The sequence below is a fragment of the Tenebrio molitor genome, chromosome 1 (assembly GCF_963966145.1).
Source record: "Tenebrio molitor chromosome 1, icTenMoli1.1, whole genome shotgun sequence".
Lineage (NCBI taxonomy): Eukaryota > Metazoa > Arthropoda > Insecta > Coleoptera > Tenebrionidae > Tenebrio > Tenebrio molitor.
Genome location: NC_091046.1, coordinates 16,085,993 through 16,107,431, shown reverse-complemented (window position 1 = coordinate 16,107,431; position 21,439 = coordinate 16,085,993). Strand labels below are relative to the sequence as shown.

General features: G+C 32.7%; 1 protein-coding gene and 2 long non-coding RNA genes across 5 annotated transcripts in view; 1 reads left to right on the top strand and 2 right to left on the bottom strand.

Annotated features, from left to right (window-relative positions):
* Positions 1 to 19,202, top strand: part of d4 — a 284,602-nt gene extending 265,400 nt beyond the window's left edge. For 2 of the 3 annotated variants that reach the window (XM_069036363.1, XM_069036362.1), the window contains exons 5-9: positions 1,425 to 1,551; positions 10,500 to 10,817; positions 11,285 to 11,605; positions 18,494 to 18,606; positions 18,660 to 19,202. In XM_069036363.1, coding sequence (XP_068892464.1) covers positions 1,425 to 1,551; positions 10,500 to 10,817; positions 11,285 to 11,605; positions 18,494 to 18,606; positions 18,660 to 18,785 — 1,005 coding nt within the window. In that variant the 3' untranslated portion in view covers positions 18,786 to 19,202. The remainder of the gene's footprint in view (positions 1 to 1,424; positions 1,552 to 10,499; positions 10,818 to 11,284; positions 11,606 to 18,493; positions 18,607 to 18,659) is intronic. The other variant, XM_069036364.1, reaches the window with a different exon arrangement.
* The window catches only part of LOC138122235 (uncharacterized), a 229,788-nt gene that overhangs the window by 148,417 nt on the left and 59,932 nt on the right, over positions 1 to 21,439 (bottom strand). The window lies entirely within an intron of this gene.
* LOC138125350 (uncharacterized) lies at positions 20,358 to 21,198 on the bottom strand. The gene is made up of 3 exons (XR_011157413.1): positions 20,970 to 21,198; positions 20,689 to 20,853; positions 20,358 to 20,605 (listed from the first exon to the last, which is right to left on the bottom strand). It is a non-coding gene; the product is annotated as an uncharacterized lncRNA (long non-coding RNA).

The window sequence follows — 21,439 nt, the reverse complement described above, 5'->3', positions numbered from 1 at the left end:
TTTATAAACCAGAGTGTTGTTTAGAAAATGACAATTACAAATTATATTTTGATCGCACAGTTTTAACTGACAATCACATTCAGCATAACAGACCAGACATTATTATTTTAAATAAACAACAAAAGCAAGCATATCTTTTAGATAAGTATAGCTGTTCCAAATTCCCATAATATAACACAGACATATAACACAAAAATTAATAAATATTTAGAGCTCTCCGTTGCTATGAGAAATCTTTGGAGTTTAGAAAAAAATTCTATTTTACCACTTATAATTTCAGCAACGGGAATAGTACCGCAATCTTTTTTTAAAAATTCTGGATTTAGGGAACACATCAGTAGTTGAAATTCAAAAAGGTATATTATTATACTCATGTCATATCGTGAGGAAATTCTTTTTCTTTATACCATAGTGTTATTGGGATTTAACATAATAAAATGAGAATTAAAAAACACGATGAATTACGACCTAAACGACTGTCAACAGTTTTCTTTCATAACCCCACTTTTTTCTGACACTTGCAAACACACTAAAAGCAAAAGTTGGCGACGTCGGTTGTATTTTCGAGATAAAATGCAGTGTTGGTGGATTTTTGATTCTGAAACAGATTATATGTACTATTGGGAGCACGGAATTTCGGGCAGACTTGAAATTTGACTGATATAAAATGTGAAATAGGCATTAGGTGCTAGACGTATTAATAACCTCATTTTAATATCAACTATTGTCTCATATCATTTTGCAAATTGCATTCATCAATTCTGAAAAGCTGCAAGTGCTTAGATGTGATTTTCTGAGAACTAAACCGTCTTTTTTATTAAACTTTGGAAATCAATAACTAAAATGTAAAATAATTGTGCATAATTGTGACAGTTTATTTTGAAGTTCCGTCAAAATTAATCATTATGACATTTATGACAATAAAGGTTAGACTACATTGGGTTTTTTAAATGACATGTAAATTGCTGCCCGAAATTCCATGCTCGCCATAGTACTCCGGCAAAATTGCCGTGCCGCCGGGTAGCGGAGGGATAGTGTATTACCATGGTAAATTGAATTTAACAGCTAAATTCATGTGTATAATTTTAGCGAATATATCATGACGTTTCTTATATTCGCTTTGATCCAAAACGGTGCAAGAAGAAATGATGTGTTCAATTGTTTCCCCTTCAGTTCCGCAAATCCTACATTTATCAATTATCGATTGCAAACCGCATATGTATGTTTTTTTATAATTCCTTGTATTTATAACACGATCTTGTATTGTGTACCAAAATCCATCCTACACCCGGTATATCAAATGTTTTATTAAAAATATATTTTATTGATTATTATGGGAGACTCATGAAACAACTCAGTAAATAACAATAATAATCTTCAGTTGTAAAGCAATATGGTAGTAAACATAAACATTCCTATTTTAGGGTCGAGGAGGAACGGATTCACCTAATACACCAGGAAGAAAAAAAGGTAGTGGAAGAGGTCGAAAAAAGGCTGTTCATAGTTTTGAACCAACACCTGGTGATCCAGATAAGCCATTTGCTTGTGAACGTGAGTTTATTTCTATTTTTTTCCCACAACTAAGTCATGAATAAGTACATTATTTTACCATATAACTTTTTCATGAGTCAAATAATTTGGTCATTCAAGAAAGTTGGAATATGTACTTAAAGGTTATTAATTGTAACTCAGAATTAATCCCAATTTTTCTGTCTTTTATGTAATTTGGTTATGAAATTATCAAAAACCAACAACTCACAGATCTAAAATTATTTTATTAATATATTTTGTGATAAATTCAACCTACCCTACTTGTTTGTTTTTTAATTGGTAACTTAACGTTAGTTTATTATTAAACATGCTTTTTGATTGTGAGTCTGAGTTAGGTGTGTGTTGTAGAAAAAAGATTAGTATGCCAAGCAACTAGAAGAAACTATGTAGGCAGTAAGTACAGCAGAAATTTTTTGTTATTAATATAGAGGACAAGAAATGCATATTTTGTATCTAGATCTTATAGCAATGCTTTTTGTTTATAAACTTCGTAGTGGTGGTCGTTGTTCGAAATCCTTCAATGTGTCAAAAAAAGGTAAACACCCCTTTATATTGTATTAAACTATGTAATTTTTTATATATGTACATATGTATTTACAAGTTTAGCTAACGATAGCTAACAAATAGGTAATTTTTTAGCCAAATCGGTTGACCACCAACGGAGTTTATTTCAATAATGTGTCGAGTACCCTCGGTTTCTTATACACTCATTTACGCGCCTAGGCATTGTTCTTATCAGTTGGTCTATATCCTCGTGGGGTATTTCATTCCATGCTATCTCTACCTCATGTCGTTCTGATAGTCTCAGGAGGATGTTGTAAGTTCAACAATCTGCGACCGATGACGTCCCACACATGTTCTTGGGGGCCATGGTAAACGATTGATATGGTGTCGATCCATAAAGTCCAGTGCTACATGCGGTCTGGCGTTATCTTGTTGAAAGAGGGGGTTTTCGATCGTCTCAAGATATGGTAAAACATAAGGTTCCACTACTTCCTGAATGTAGCGCCGAGCTGTCGTGGTACTCCCGATGAAGACTACAGGTGACCTGCTACCGTATGCAATAGCACTCCATATCATCACCCCCACAGTATGATGAATAGAGACATACTCACAGAGAGCTGTGTCAAACTGTGGATCACGTCTTTCACCACGTCGCCTTCTTACGCCCGGCCATCATTCATACCTAAACAAAAACGAGATTCATCAGTGAAGACTACGCTATTCCATTGTTGGTCCCATTGAACTCTCTCTCTGCACCATTCCAGTCTGTTTCCTCGATGCTCAGGTGTGAGGACGATAAGAAAAAAGGCCGGCGGTATATCGTACGCATTCCGATTACCCTTCCGTGTTCTTCAAACCACCAATTTCTAATCGCTCGAGTGGTGGAAAAGCTGTCTCAGAGCCAAAATTCTCAGGGGGCGTCTTGATTCTCTGTTGTCATCCTACGACGTCCGGTGCCTGATAACATCTTAAAATGGTGCATACAGATCTGCCAGTTCTTCTGACAATTTCTCTGACAAACCTGCTTCTCGTAAGCCTACAATCCGCCCTCTTTTAAAGTCACTAAGCTGAGGAATGTGACCAAGTCGACGCACTCGCGGCATTTCTTGCCTTACAAAAACACTTTTCAACACAGTTTCTAAATTCAAAAAGTCAAATTTTTCAATGTAGACAAAATTTCCTTACACTTGCAATAATAGAACCAGCAGGACAAAAGCCAGAATACTGCATAGATAGGGTTGCAAATTTAATAATTTCTTATCTGATCCAAAACACATTTGCCCGCAAAAACTTATTGAAATAAAAGTATAAGTACATACTGGGTGTTAACCTTTTTTTGTCACATAGCATATTACGACGGTCTGTAAACAGCAGTATTTTCAAAGGTTGCCAAAAATGAAGTATCATGTGAATATTAAAAAAATATAGGCAATAAAAATTAACTTATTTTATAAGGTTCCCTGTTTAGAATTTTTTTTAATATTTATTTGCTTGAATACAAACAGGTAGGTTTATTGAGAGGAAGTTTTTTTTTCTCTCTACTCATGACTTGACTAATTAACATCTTTAACGAGTAATGACAGTATTGACTAATTCGATTATTTCTAAATCAGGTACAGTCCCCGCTTTACAGACTGGAGTGACACGGCGCCGATTGAACCAGAAATTCGGGGCCGTACGAGATGCAACAAACTTTTGATACACCATACAGTGGCGTAACTACAGAAAATTTTTACCCACTAGTTTAAAATTGTATTCTCTTGGAAAGGTTTTCAAAAAATGTGTTTCAACTTTCAAAATAAGCCATTGACGACTACATTAATATACAGCTGTTACGCTCATCTGTGTATACCACCACTTTACAGTTGTATTAGATTATGCTTAACTGCACGTACAGTGGCGAGCACGGAATTTCGCACACATTGGACATTTCACTGACTTAATTTTATTAAAATGAGATACTGGCGGCAGTTTCGTGACAGTTTAGGTGAAACATCAGTCATGATCACATATATCATGCGTATCCCACCTCATTATTGATTATAATGACAATAAAGCTTAGACTAGATAGTTTTTTTTTAATGACGTACAAATTGGCGTGCGAAATTCCGTGCTCCCCACTGTACATTCTAAGCTCAGGCTGTCTCATATGCGTGGACTGTATCTGAGTTAATTTATTGTTTAAAAAAAGATCTGAACACTAGTTGATACCTGAAATGAACTGAGCGATGCGCACATTGCTTCAGTTCAGATTTTAGCTAGTTAATTCAAGAATCAGCCATTGAATCGATAATCTCTTAAGTTTCAGCAAAGCAGTTCATGATAAAACTGCCGATTATTTGTTTAAAAAAATTTGGTTATGTATAACAAAATAGTGAGTGTTTGAAAGATCTGCTCCTGATAGGAGTACTCGAAAATGAACAAACCCGAAATGTGTCAGTTCCTCTGATAATATTTTGTAGTATCTATTTTACAAGTACAAAGCTAATAGTGAACGTGGTGTATCATTTAATATGAATATGATTATGTACACTCAAATCAGTACGTAATAAAATACACAAAGGAAGAAAAAGTCTGTAAGTTTAATAAGATAATACTTTTTTAAGAACTGAACGGTGATTGTTGCTCGATACTAGTTTTATAGGAAAAAAATTCAGTGCAGATTTATGTAGTAATAACCAAACAACACGCGTTGAATCTTTTGATTTCTGGTTTGGACGTTTTCTGTTAATGTTTTGGGGCAAATGTTTAATCAACTTTCACTTGACCATTAACGATAACATAGATACAATTTTTAGTGGTCAAGTGAAAAGGTCAGTTTATATTGAATGGTCCCAACTAGTGTAATAACTTTCATAATTCATTGGAACGAAATTGCAACTAGCGTCAAAAAAAAACTGAAACAATTCGCATATTAATTATATTCTCGTTTGTACAATGTGTATACAGTGATTTTTTTATAACTTGCCATAGGGAATTGCATGGTAAAACTTATAAAGTTTGTCCAGCGAGAGATTGGTTGACATAAAAACCACCAAATTCTACATAGAGGAAGTAATACCTAGCGCACGTAAAATTTGAAATATATCCTTCAAGCAGTAACATCTTTGCCCCGAAATTACGCTCTAATTAATGTATTCTAATGCATTTTGTAGTGTTGGGTTAATTTAATAGAATTTAAAATCTCCCAATCTCTCACTGGACAAAGTATACCCCCTGTTAACTTTTGTTCTGATGAAAATATTCAAACCATTTTTGGAACAAAGTTGGAAGATTTTTTAAATTATCGGATAGATTACAATTCAATATCCTAAACTGTAGAAAACGTTGTGAAAAAAATATTTTACTAAAAGTATTTACTTGCCACTATGACTTTTAGTAGGCTGAAATGTTAGTTAAGTTTTGTCACTTTCATTTAAAAAATAAAAAGCGAGACCTGCTCGAGGCTATGATTAATAGTTATTTATTGTACGTATAAAAGGGGCGGTTTCACAAACGTGAGTTAAATTTAACTACAGATCAAAATATATGAAAACATTGTTATAACAATAGCTAACTAAAGTAACGGAGCATTTAACAGTTAACGTTAACTGTCGTTGGTGAAATCGGCCCTAAAGTGTGGTCGCTGAACAGATGGAGTAATAAAAAAAGGGATGTAGCGTTAGTTGCGCAGAACGATATATGCCGAAACCTGTTTCACAATGAGGCAGGTTCTTTGCCATATGTCATTGTTATAAGATATGATATAATTGATAGACCGAGAAAAATGTTGCATTTATTGACGTGCACATCTTCTCCAAACATGAATACGTGGTCAAAGCGAGGTTAAAATTAATGAGATTCCGTCAAGTAATTTTTGTGGATGTATACTTGCTTTCAAAACTTTCGCGTACACCTATTTTTCACTGTATTAAATCAGGGTTGTAATTAATCAACTCTGACATTTAAACTTTTGAAAAGTCAAAATGCCTCGACTGACAGAGCAAAACAAAGTTTTGATGCTTTCCAAACTAGAAGAGGAGTGGTCCATAAGAAGGGTTGCTACTCATAATGAGCTAAATAAAAGCACTGTTCTACAAGTAATAAATAAAGAAGAGGCGGGAACAAGAAGGGACCGTGAGTAAAAGACCGATTATAATTTTTTAAATTGCTGTCAATGTCAAAATTACCCGTTCACACTGCTTAAATTTTGCAAAATCGTTTTTACTTGATTTTGAATGTGTACGCGAAAGTTTTGGAAGTAAGTGTACATCAGGCTTTCAAAAATATATATTTTTTTTGAATAAGTCAATTGGAAGCTGCTGTTTAAAATAAGCGGGCACTAGGGGACGGTTTTATTACCCCATCTGTTCAGCGACCACACTTTAAGGGTCAGTTTACAGAAGCGAAATTAACTTAATCGTAATCAAATGCGAGATTAACTGAACACGTGATCAGATTGAACCAATCAAAATTTCAGATTCATGGGTTAATCGCGCATTAAAATTTAATTCGAATTAAATATTTAATTCTCTTACTATAAACTGGCCCTAAGTGTTTTAGATAGAGGTATTTTCATATTTGGTGGCGGAAACAAAAGACTGAGAAATGTCACAAAAATGTATTGTCAGTGTCAAATTTCTCATAAACGCCGTAAAAAGGAATGTCTAGGTAAATTTAAATTTTCGCTAAATTGATTGAAAAAATAAATTCTAAGGAAACCAATTTTTGTCAGTGGTTCAAAAGGAAAAGTTATTCTCATATAATCAAACGTATTATAAATTATGTCTCTAGTTCGACGATAAATAACTTTCTTATTGCCAATTTGCTGCATTTCTGCTTAAATCACGAACGTCTTTGAGAAATTTGACACTGACAATACAAATTTGTGACATTTCTCAGTCTTTTGTTTCCGCCATCAAATATGAAAATATCTCTAGCATGTTATCCACGCAAGAATGCTTAAACGCGAGTGCGAACGCACGAGCGTTTAATTTTTTTAAGTGGATAAAATGCGACTAAAACACGAATGCAATATAACGTTTTATCCACAATCACAAGCCCAAATTATTATTTAAAATATCACAAAGAATGTCCCTTCTGAAACTCGGTGAAACTCAGAACGCGGGGTGCTGGTTGCTAAGGTTATTTGTTGTTTATTTTTTCAAAGTACATATAAACGTTTTCAATGATATCCGTGCTGTCAATAGGACAGTTTGTTGGCATCACTGGCTGTTTCAGTTTAGTAATTTTGAATTTCCTAATTTGGCAATTTACCTTAACTGGGCAAATTGACAAATTCAAATTATTTCCGACAAATCAAAGAAAATGTGATCTGATTCTGATTCCCAGGATGACCATGTTTTACACCATGTTGAAGATTGAGTTTTATTGTTCGTTGTTGATGTTTCACGAAATATAAATTTTCTTTTACCATAACCTAGATTTCTTGTTTGACATTTTTTTAACTAGAATTTGCTTATACTCTGAATTCTGGTTATGAATTTATGTGTACAATCTGCAACAACATATTAAAATGACACTGACAGCACGGATGTCGTTGAAAACGACTATAGTTTATTCCACTAGTGGATAAAATGCTAGTTAATACGGTTCATAAGAGTGGATAAAAGTCGTTTTAAAATATGATTGTGAATAAAATAAATAATAAATTAAAATATAAAACCCCAATTTTTGTTGCCATTTCGCCTACTACGTTTTTTGTCAAATTACATATTTACATTCTTAAATTTCAACTTTGAAGAGTAAAATCACTCAAATAAAACTGCTTGTCGTTGTTCAAACAGTATGCATTAAATAAAAATTAGCACCAAATCTGCAGTGGATCATAAGTTTAACAGGGGGTATAAATTTTACCATGCAATTCCCTGAGGCAAGAGTTTAAAAAAAACGCACTGTATAACACATATAGTCGTTTTCAATGACATCCGTGCTGTCAGTATGTAAGTATGTTGGCGTCACGTGCTGTTTCAGTTTAGTAATTTTGAGTTTCATAATTTGGCAATTTACCTTGACGCGGCAAATTGACAAATTCAAATTATTTTCTATCATTTTCAACAAAACAAGGAAAATATGTAGTGTGATTCGGATTCCGAGGGTGACTTACCTAGTTTAACCATGTTTTATACCAGTTGAAGATTGATTTCTTGTTTGTTGTTGATGTTTCACCAAATATAAATTTTCTTTTATCATAACCTTAAATTCTTGTTTGACATTTTTTTAACTAGGATTTGCTTATACTCTGAATACTGGTTATGAATTTTTGTGTACAATCTGCACCAACATATTAAAAATGACACTGACAGCACGGATGTCGTTGAAAACGACTATATATATTGTGAATGAATTTATTACCTAGGATTATCCATTATTTTATTGATTTTAGACGCTGTTATAAGAGCGAATATGTTGAATCAGGGTAAATGCCACTTTTTGCTGGGGAATCGCATTTACGCGAAAATAATGTTAATTGTGTATTATAAAGTATATAAAAAATAGAAACACTCAAAAAATAATATTTGATATTAATAAAATCTATATAATTCTATTATTATTAAGGTTTACTTTAAAATCTACGGAAGAAGGTTGAATTAATAACAATATAAAATAATGTAGTGCAACTTTTATATAGAATAACTATAATAAATTTAAATGTTTTAAACATTAACTTTCATGTGCACCACAAAATAAAATATTACTATTAGTTTAGTTTTTTTATTTTATTTTTCTGTAGATATCCTTCATGAAATTGATCTGATTAGTATATTTATAATGTGATCAAATATAGCAAAATTAGTTAAAATTTTGATGATGTGGATCGGTTTATTTAATTTCATAATGGGTAAGACTATTTTTTATTGTCTGTGTAGTATCTAAACATGTTGCCAAAAATTAAATATCAACAACAAATTTCAATTGTAGCCTCTCATAATTACTACTGACGTATGTTTGTGTGTAAGGTTTAAATTAAATAATTGCGAGAATCATCACGTATTTAAACATTCCACCGCCAAGATATCTGAAAAGAACAATAATGGGAATATGATTATGTTTGCAAATGTACGAATTTTATTTACGTTGTGTTCGCTATTGCCGTATTTATTGGAGAAAAAAACTCTAATAACACTTGATAAAAGATAAAATAGTTTTGTTTATTTTGTTGACTGTCAACATGTATCACGTGATCTTTCCTTAAAAATCATTATCGCTGATCAATAAACTATCTTTGAGTTGTTGAAATTGATGGGCATTTTCTTTTGTTGTATAGTATGTAAAAAAAAAATTGGGATCAAGAGTTACCACTGGGTACTTACTGTATTGTATATCAATTTGTTTGCTAGATCTTTTGTAAGTGTTCATATAACAATTATGAAACAATTTTTTAATTCAATAATATTCTTATGCCTAGAATGCGGGTATTGGTTTGGTTTGGATAAAAGTACATACTTCAATGAAATTTAAATTTGGAGTATATTCAACTTGGTTCACTTTATAAAGAAAGAACTCTGTGCTTGAGCATGTAACATTAAGATAATCTTTTAAGAACTATGTTGAAAATGAGTTGTAGTTCTCTTAGCAATAATAATGTTTTTGAATGCTTGATGCTTAGTACAGCTTCTTCTTATTGTTTAGGCAGGGACTCGAACCGAAACCACAACACACATGTTAATCTAATGTCGTATACTTCTGTTTGATATTGTTATTTTTGCTATGATATAATTTTTGTTGTTTTGCTGCGATTCCAAATTTCGGTTCGGGTTCGCTTACCTGGCGCTTGGGTTCTTCAGCTACATCTAGTATTTGTCTGTCGCTAACTAACTTTACAACACGATTAGGGCGTATTGTGTGCTTTTTCTTGTCGCAGTCTCAATTTTTAAACAAAATTATCGGTTCCAGTCCCTAGTTCTATTCATTTCAAAATGATGATCTTCTGAATTACGTTGAAAGAATCTGGACGAGTCTACAAGTGTTCAACCTGGTGGTATTAAACTGTGCTCGACGTTTCGTATCGCTTTTTATTATACTAACATCGTTACTACATATTTCTTCATTTATTCAACTAATATTAACGGTATAGATTGCATACGTTCTTGTTACTACAATTGACGTAAACAATACACGAATACAACCATTAAAGAAACATTCATTTAACGAGAATAAAGTCTACGTAGGTTTGGCCACTGAAATATAAGCTTCGTCGCAACAACCGTTCTGTTTCAGTAAATTAATCTTTGTGTGGTTTTCTTCAACTGCATAGTCTCTGGGCGAGAATGTTAGAGGCCTAATCTTCGTGCAGTCACCGTTGTTCCGGATGCATCATAATATTTCATTTTTTAAAGTAATTGGCTTTCAGAAGATTATCGTTTGAAATTCGACTATAACATAATCATCGTTTTCGTGTAATTAGAAAGAAGAATTCGGCATTTTTTTTTGAAAAATTTCAGTGTGCGGAGCGCGTTACAAGACTCGACCCGGGTTGACATACCACTACGGCCATTCACACAAAGAGGGCGCTAGTGATGAAAACTCGCGCGACAGTAATGCCCCCACCCCTTCCTCGCAGCTTGGTGCAGCGCTGATACAGGCCCCTCACGGTCTCACCCCGCCCATGATGGGTGGGCTGCTTCCAGGGCCCGTCATGTCTCAGCCACCCATGCTGGGGGGGATGGGGGAAGAGGCCCCTTCTGCCATACCTCAAGGGCCCGCCATCCAAGGACATGTGTATCAAGATAGTTATGTTTCCTTTTTGAACCAGACACCCGGTACTGCCTTTATAATCTCTTTTACTTTCATTTGAGTGTTACTTGCATGCATGAGTAGTTGGAATGATAAGCTCTATTAGATCAGTTTTATATTTTTATTTAACTTTGTAGTTCTCTTCAATAATTTATTATCGTAATTTATTAACAAGTACCAGTTCTTAATTTTTGGCAGTTAAGTGTATTATTGAAAAAGTATCATTTTTACTGCACACTGACCAATTCTACAATTATGTGTTATCAGGTGTGTGATTTGAGCATGAGTGTATCTTTTTTATTTTAATTTTTTTTTCTTTAATGTGATGGAAATTCTGTACCAACTGATCAGCTTTTGCCGTATACAAACAGAAATAATCTTTTGGGACTGATTTTTCATCTATTTTGATTGAGGTGACCCGTTTCATAACTTTGATTGTATCCTTTTTAGAAGAAAAATAATGGTGGAGTTAACTGAGAACTGTATCCTACAGGTACACCGGGTCGCCGAGGTCGTCAACCAAATCCACCACCTCCTATGCCTCCACAAATAATGCAACCACCGTCACAATCTAACACTCCTCCAACATTACCTCCCAATTTGCCTGCACAACCTTCTCCTCCAGTTGATGATCCTCCGATGCCAATTTTGCTTCCTGAAAAAATAGATCCTCCACCGTCTACGTCCGTGGATTGTGGTAAAGATAAAGCAGCACCTAGTCCTTACTGTGACTTTTGCTTAGGCGATTCAAGAGAAAATAAAAAGACTGGCGTAATGGAAGAGCTTGTTTCATGTTCAGATTGTGGCAGATCAGGTAAGAACGGAGGAAAAACCGATGAAAAAGGAAATAATAAGAAAGGGAGAAAAAAAAAAGTTTAGCTTAAAATATTATCAGAATAGACGTTGAAGATTTATTTGTTGACCAATTTTTATGAGGCGTTGGGAATTAATTTTAATAACCGCAAATAATCAGCAATCGTAACAGGTCTGTTAGTAAATATCATTATTATTATTATTATTCTTATTGTAACAGTCGACCTGTTATGTTTGTAGAACCGTACTAGTTACTCTTATTTGTATGTAATGTGTCTAAAATCTGGGTCCTATACCTCATGTTTTTAAGACAAAACCGTTCATAACACCATTTTATCAAAATTTTAAAGTAGTAAATTGTTGTAAGATAAACTGTGTAAATGTTGCGTCTTAGTAATTTTTTCTGGTAGTGAATTGCTGAAGGACCAATACTGGGCATTTATATATTATAGATTTTTTTTTGTCAAGATTATTGATATTAAGTTCGTGTACGACTAATGAGCTGCCAAAAATGTACAAAAATTTTAATCTATTTTTTTGGTTATTCAAGCTCAAACCTTTTTTTTGTCTGTGATAAATATTCGAATAGGTAAAACTTCTATTGTGAATCAGTTAGTCGCTTTGAGATTATTAAGGAAAACAATCTCGTATACCCTACTGACAGAGGTATTGAATATATTGAAACATTTTGCAAGGTATTAAAATTTTTGAAATCAATTTGAAGAATATCAGACAGATTTTGGTAACGTCCTTATACTAAATGAATTGAAACAATTCCATTGTATGATTCACATTCATAGAACAAAGTTAAAACATATACCGTTATTTACAATTTATTAAACCTATATTAATATATACAGCGTGTTTTATTAAAATAAAAGGAAAATTGGCTGTCACTATTTATAATTAAATGTTATAAAATTAGATGGCCAACAGTAAAAATGAAAAATGTGTTATTATAAATACTGATATCCAATTTGTAGCTTTTTATTATAAAACACTCGGTAAAAGTTTGCACATAATTTATTTCATTAACACTTTATGCAATAATTTTAATGTCCAGTATTATTTGTTATCAGTTCCTTTTTATAATTACTATAAATCTGTAATATCCACTGATGATTTCAAACAGTTGATTCCATCATTTAGGTGAACTACCATTGATTGTTCATAGTTATTTTATTCTATAGTTAATTGATATATTATAGATAAACATTAATCAACTGTATTGTGCTTTAAGCTAAGTAAAATTAGTTAAAAATCTTGCCAGATAGACTGGATTACCAAATATTTAATTTTTAGTTGGGTTTAATTAAAAATCCATATTGGATTGTCTTCCAAAATTTAAGGATTTATTTATTACTTTTAGTCAAAGCGTATTTATTCACGTTAATATAAAATTTGTAGGTGGGCAATACTTTAAAAGAACTAACTGTAAAAAAGTCTGGAGAGTGTAAAATGAAAATTCTTAGAAAATTCCTTCCCTGAAAGGGCAATTTTTGATAGCATAAAAAACTAAAATGGTGTGATTATGTTAGTTGGCATTGATTGTAATACATATTTGGAAAAAGAAATTTATTTTTAATTTTATGATGGCTTAAGACAACCTGAGTAAATTATGTTTTCCTCTGGTTGGCACTTCTTAATAAAATTATGCCATTCGCGATTAACATAAGTGAGGAAAGTGAAAAACAAAAGGTCAGGATGTGTTTATTCACTTTCACTATTTTGAGCGATACATTTTCATTGAAATGAACAAGTTTAATCTAATTTACTTTAATTATCTTTACATTCTCTGATGACACAAGTCTTGTCGGTATTTCGATGTGTTGACATTGTAACCAAATTACATTTTGTATTACGGATTATTACACTACCTATTTATCGAGTATTGCCAAATCACAAAAATAATTATTAGTCAAATTAATTCATACACATAGTTACTTTTATATGTGCTGTAGTAAATGAAAACGTGAGTTTGAATGATTTTTACTCTGGCGTTTTAAATTAAAAAAATAAATAATTATTGCGTTGTAAAAATCATTCAAATTTAACATACACTAATGAGTTGTAAGAACAGTTATTTTCCAAGATTAATATTATTGAAAAGTGTATCGTGAAAATCGTGCAATAAAATAATGCCAATACAACAAAATGTTGTTCATTTTTCAGTGCTGAGGATTGGTGCACTTCAACTTATGTACATTTTTCCATAACAGTTTTTCTAGTTATTTTAATGCATTAAAATTTTACTATTCAAAATTTCACATATTTTGATGCATTCAAAATAATATTAGAGAAAAATTACGTAACTTGGAAAGTCACTGTTCTTCGGCACTCGTTATATACCCCATTCCCCTTTTATCAGTAATACAAAGGTAAGTAGGAATTGTAGAAACAGCACAAGTAGTGTGTTAAATATTCACTATGTAATACCAAAATTTGGCGTTGAAATTTGTATTTACTTTGAATTGAGTCATTCAAGTATGTATGTGGTAAAAAGTCTAATAGTCGAATAGTGAAAATGTTTGTAACATTTTTGAAAATTTTATATTGAATTGGTGTGGAATTTAGAAAAATTGCTTTAAAACTTTCTATATACTTACAGCTATTTTAACTGCAACTATTCATTGTAGTGGTACAGGATCAAAAAGGGTTTCAAAATTATTTGGTACATTTAATAACCAGTTTTTGTTTACGGCTTTGCTCGCATATATAAACGAATATGTGACAACATCAATATCAAGCCAAATTTTTAGCTGAAACTTCTGTATCAACTACTGAAGCGTTGTAAAAGAAAAATAAGTAGCTACAGTACAGCCTCAAAAAATCAACTTATCTAATGTAAGAAATTATAATAAAAATAATGTAAGAAGTCCCGCAGCAAAAATGCGAACTAATAAATGTTTCAATGGGAATGAGCAAAAATTTTGAAAGTACCGGGTGATCAAGAAGGACTGTTTAAGTTGACAGTACAATTAAGAAAATTTTTTAATTCGGTTATTTATAACACTGCAACTGGATATGTTTTGTAGGTTTATTTGACAAATATCTGCTATAGGTACAGCATTAACAACGACAAGCCACCAACAACCGGAAGTTACTCCTGTTACCAACTTAAACAGTCCTTCTTGATCACCCCGTACATTCAAAACAATAAATCTACGTTTAAGACGTTGTTATTCATTTGAACAATTCGAACCAATTCAAACTCTAAATTTTCATTTTTGCTGGATCTGGTAAGAAGGTAAGAAACCTTAAAAATAGACAGACATCATTTAATGTGCAAAAAAACGGCCATACAATTTACAATAAAATTTTTGTTTTGAGTGTTTACTGGCAGAAATATTAACGCCACTGTCAAATTTGACATGGGACTTCTTACAATATTTTTACTATATCTAGCATAAATCAGGCGAATAATCTTAATCGCCGATCATCGTTTCTCAACCTTTTTCACGATTTGGACCGCATTTCGTCGGATTATTTTCATGCGACTTCTTTAAGTGTTAGGTAATTTGAAATTATGTAGTTTATTTTTTAAATAAATCAGACACCCGTTTAAATTCCTTTGTAACAAATTTTATTTGATGAAAGTCGGTGTATTAGCTCATGAGTTCAAATTAGTTCCGTGGATTCAAACAGAAAACAAGACACAAAAATGCTAAAATGTCTTCTGTATCGTATAGAGTATAGGCAATCCAAAAATTTTTATTTATACAGTGTGGAAATTACCTACTCATGGAATAAATTCAGTAATTTCAAAACTAATGACTAGACTTCGGCGAAAAATAGTGAGCGCGTCAAGAATACCTCCCACCATCACGATCCAGTGCAGCGCGCTCGTATTATAAAACGATCCACGGTTCACGCTCGCAGCGAAAAGATAGCGGTGCGACGCTGTAGCGGACTGGTGGGGAGCGCCAACTATTTTCCGCCTAACCCTACTAAGGACATTTGTCGAAAACGCTGAAACAGGTCAATTTTTGTTTTTCATAATGCTTATTGTAAGTTAAATACTTCACTTGTTCATGACGTCATCCACTTTTGAGCTATAACGTCATTACCAATTTTTTTAAATAACAACCCCCACTTTTTTCTTCTCTTTCGATAGACCTTCCTACTACCTGAACGATGAATTAAAAAATTTGGTACCTTAAGGCTGTATGACACGATGCTAAATTTTGTAGAAAATTTGTTAGAAAATGAGAGAGGACCAATGAACGGTCAGGATCTGACAAAGACAGACTATGATCCTGATCGTTCATTGGTCCTGTCGAGGGTCTCTCATTTTCTAACAAATTTTCTACAAAATTTAGCATCGTGTCAAACAAGCTTTACATAACATTTTGTTTTAATTCAAAAATTTAATTTTTAATGTACAGTCGATGGACAAATAAAACTGGAACAAAAATGACAATCACATAAGTCAAAATTTACAAATTTGCATCGTTACTGCTTTATCACAGATAGGTTAACTTTGGTGTGACATATTCTATAGATACTGACAAATATATTGACAATTCAATGGTCTGATTTACATAGATTAAATTTTAAGTGTCCCAGTTTTATTTGTCCACCGACCGTAATATCGAATTCATGAAAAACTAGGACAGCAAAACGTCGTTGTTGCGTCAACTTTTCAAAAATGTAGTGTGGAGTAAGGCCGGCCTGAGATATGACATTTGGTGGGGGAAATCTGCACGGACAAAATATTCCAGTGGCGTGGCAAAACCGGTCACAGTAACAATCAGCTGATTTTTAATCTGTTGAACACCCCTATTTTACGAAAGATGGACTCGTCCGTCTACGCACACCCCCACCAAATGTCATATCTCAGGCCGGCCTTACTCTAACGTTTCTACGTACTTTATGTTGAACTGGTTACTAATGTCCAACATGTCAAGTAGATAATCTAAATACGTATTTGAGCATTACTAAATTCGAACTGTCATAATGACAGACGTTTATATTTGAGATTTTCATGTAGCCCAATTTACACCAACAAAATTTTGCTGTACTAGTTTTTCATGAATTCGCTAGTACACTTGCTTTCAAAACTTTCGCGTACACATTCAAAATCAAGTAACAACGATTTTGCAAATTTAACCAGTGTGAACGGGTAATTTTGAGACTAGGTTAAAGATAACATTGACAGCAATTAAAAAAAAATATGATCGTTTTTTGAAATATTTATGTAGATACAGTCGCGGACAGAAAAAAGTAGGATAAGTCTTTTTAAGAAATTTAGCTATAATTGAGTTGAGTAAACCGGGCTTACTATGATAAATAAATAAATATTTTAATAGTAACCATAGAAAGAGTAAACCGACTTACATTAGCGAAAAAACATTGTCCTACTTTTTTCTGACCGCGACTGTATATATTTGTAGTTGGTAATTTCTACGAATAATTAAAAAAAAAGCTTGACAATGTTTAATTACAGAGGGGGTCATTCACGAAACTCTAGATAATTTGCAAATCGTTAACGAAACGGCAAATACAATGCTTGAACAATATCAGTTGTCATGGTTTGAAATTTGCAATGCTTTATCGAGCCTTACCGGGTTTCGTGAATGACCCCCAGAGATTATAAGATCACACGTTGTCTGGCGAATGTTAACTCCCAAGGCTTCACAATTATCCTTATTGTCCCAATAGTATATTATGCACCGAGGAAGTGATGTGGATGATTTTTACCCGAGGTGCAGTTTGTAGCCCGAGGGTTCTACAAAGCACTGAGGGTAAAAATCATTCACTCCCGAGGTCCACATACTATTCTTTGCACGACTCACCGATTTTAATAGAAAAAAGCCGAAAATTTGTAAATTATCACTAACTGTTTAATTAAGCTAAATTTAAGTGTCATGTTGACAGTTAAAAATAATTTTTAACCATTCAGCTTTTTCTCAATTATAGTAGTTTATTTGACGAGTTTGTGTGTAAATTGGGCCTTTTTTGGCACTCGTGGGCCTTTAAAACGCTCGTTTAAACGTTTAAACGAGCGTTTTAAAGGCCCACGAGTGCCAAAAAAGGCCCGATTTACACACGAACGAGTTGAATACAACGTTTTTTTGTTCGACGAGCTCCTTAAAGGCTCCAAATCGCTTAAAACCTTTAAAATTACATTGACGTTTCGTTTTGACAAGTTGTGACATTTATCAAAATCCGTTCACATAGGAAAAAATTCTCAAATTCTGACAGTGTCGAACAAAAAAAATTATTGGATCGTGCAAATAATAGTAGGTACATATTTGCACCTCGGGAATGCATGATAGTTACCAGTTACCCTCGGGCTTCGCCTTCGGGCTACAAACTGCACCTCGAGTAAAAAAACAAATTAATTCCAAATAACTATGTATCATAAAAGGTTGAATTGGCTATGGTTTTTTGTCCAAGGGGAAAAAAGACCCGGTTTACACCATACGATTGTATGGAGTAAACCAGGAGTAAAGTTGCTCATTTATACAGGTCGTGCAAAAAATTATTTTTCATAATGTAGAAAAATTTTATTTTATGTTGTAGAAATCCTTTAAATGCTTTCAATGTATTAACACATAACTCATTGGTAGTTTGCTATACCCTGAAACATAATTATCTTCAACCGCCGTGGATCGTATTAAAATTTCCTAAGCAGTAAATTCTTCCATGCTTATTTTTTAATTTTCAGAATTAATATTGTAAATATAATTAGCAGGACTGACCGGTGGGTTGCTTGGATCCTTGTTAAAAACTATTGTAACCTACCGGTTACATGTTGGGCATGTTAAACATGTTAAAGTTAAAAAAATATTAATGTTGACAGCTCAACAACGTACTAATGTAATTTGTAAGAATTTATAGTTTGGGCGTAGTAGTGTAAACTATGATTTATTCTCATATTTTTTAGGTCATCCAACATGCCTCCTGTTTACAGAGAACATGAAAATATCCGTTAAGAAATATAGTTGGCAATGTATCGAATGTAAATGTTGTTCAGTTTGTGGAAATTCAGATAACGATGTAAGTCTTGTGATAATAAGAAATTCACATGAATTATGGTTGTGTTTTCTTAGGATCAACTGCTGTTCTGTGACGATTGTGACCGTGGTTATCACATGTATTGTTTGTCCCCGCCTTTAACTGATCCACCAGAAGGATCTTGGTCCTGCAAGTTATGCATCGAGCAATTCCACAAGTAATTATTTTATTGTGTAATCAGTTACTTAAAAAATAATTCGAAGTTTTCCATTTGTTTGAATTGTAAATTTATATTAGATTTAGTTTAAGTATTTTTTTTATAATTAGTATATAGGATAAGATTAATATATGCACTAGGTACTTAACAAAATGGTTAACTTAGTACTTAAAATTTACTTTGGCCTACTCTAAACTATTTTTAATATCTACTATTAATTTTTTAAGAGTCCATTTTTTATTATAGCTACCTCGACGAAGATTAATTTATAAGTACCTATCTAAACTAATTTTTGCGATGATACTTTGTTTTTATACTTTATATTAAACTGTGACAATATTTTAACAAATTATATATTTTTCTTGTATAATTGCCTATGTAATTATTTTCATGGCAAGGAATATATATGTATAAAATAACATTTCTATGTATTTTCATATTATTATTTTTTTAATCATAGATGCCCTAGTTATAACTAGGGGAATTAAATATAGGTACATCTTAAGTTGGTTGAAGAGGTAGGTATACATGTAAAACACCTATTAAATAAGATTACGTGTTACGAGACCACCAATGTTTTTGGTAATAAGATGGTGATCTAACGACTTGTCAAAACCGGTAATAAACCAGCAAATAACGCGATTTGAAGGTCACCGTTCAGGTAAATTTACACCCGTCTTTAGTCTTATAAACCATCCACACAAATAAATTGTGAGCTATCTCTAAAAAATTCATCAAGTACATATAAATACCAATAATTTTAAATATAATACTTAATAATTAAATTAATTGCCAAAGAAAAGTTAAACAAGTAAAATTATTTAAGATTATGATTTATCGACGACTATTCTTTTACTCTTTTTTTTAGTGTAGTGTAGTAGAGCCTGATTCAAATCAGAACACGACAAGGGCGGAGCTTAAGATGCACACCGTTAAAGTGACCAGTGGCATATCAAACAATCACTATTTAGTATTTACTGATTAAAATAATTAACATTACGAAATGAATGGGCAAAACTGATGTGAATTTTTAACAGGTTTTTTTTTATTTTACACAACACAAGTGGTACTCAATCACAAGTGATAAGACAAGAATAAGCGTAAAATCGGGAAAAGTTTTACTTTTTAACGCTGCCACTGTCATAACGTCCTTCCCTTGTGAAACAATAGACTGAGCCGACGTCTGAAATTGCCTTTCTACGCAAACTAGGTGATGTCCTGTTCTGGTTTGAATCGTACTCTACCTACTTAAACAACTGGTCTTTGATTAGGTCAAATTAGGTATTTATTTTTGAATTATAAAGAAGAAAATAACAACAACCATTGGTCTGGTGGTGATCTGTGTATGGTCACTGAATGAGAATAATGAGATATCATTCATCGGTATGTTGTCAGAAAGTTTTTGAAAATTCCAGTAGGTATGCAATATCTCTTTGAACACCATTAAATATTTTTTCCGTTGACCGCGTGTTAATTTCAATATTGATGAAAATGTTTACACTCACTCATTTTCTCAATACTTACACATAAGCTGAACATTTAACCAAATTTTATTCGTAACACTAATACACATCAACAAAGATTACAATCAGTAAATTAATTACGAACCACGAAACTTACTTGCTCATGTATATTTTCTCGAAAATAAATAGGGTGGATTTAGGCATCGAAAATGTAGACCACAGGGAAGAGGCAGCGTATTTTTCTATTAATCCATTGAAATAAGCAACCACTACTTCTTCGGTTACAACATTTAGATTTATATTCTTCATCCATGACTAAAATTTTTCCAACTGCTTGATGTATACAGTGTGGAAACTTTAACTGGAATAAAATTCATAACTTGGACATGGGCGATTTTTGTAAAAAATCACAATACAGGTTGATTTTTATTTTTCCTTGCCTACATTTTGTGCATATGGTTTTTGCATATCTCCTCCCGGAAGTGCGGAACCACCCCTAACTTTTTTTTTCAAATGTAAGGGTATGCCAAGTGACACCTCGTTCGAAAGCCCACTTCGCAAGGAATACAACGCACTATTTGTTTCCTGAATGTTTTCAAAGCCTACGTGCTAAAAAATAAAAACCAATTTTACAAGTTGAATTCTATTTAATGGAACAAATGTTCAAAATGGGCACCGTTTCTTTCTTGGCAAATTGCAAATCGATAATAACATGCATCCCTTACGTTTTGTAACATTTCTGGTGAGATTTGTCTAATTTCATCAAGGTATCAAAATACCACAAAGTTAATAAAGTTGCAGAACATCTAAATCCAAAATATTTTTATTAACTAATCATATTGATGTGGTAATTTCTCCTCATGGTGATAGGACTATGATAAAACATTCAGATTTTCCTTTGCGTTACAAGTACCGAGCGATCCAAAAGTCTTTCTATCAAGTTATTATAATTACACCATAATATAAAAAAAATGTGAAATTAAAAATATCAAAGGACTAGTGAAACATATTTTTAATTTTCATTTAAATATGCGCCAAATATGCTACAGCCCAACGGCATTCGTTTCCACTGTCATGACCCACTTGATAGAAAGACTTTTGGATCGCACGTTACAACGTTTTTATTTTATTTATTTAATACATTTTCAAGCTCTCATTGTAAAAAAACAGTTCATTTGAATTGCGCGCGCTAGGA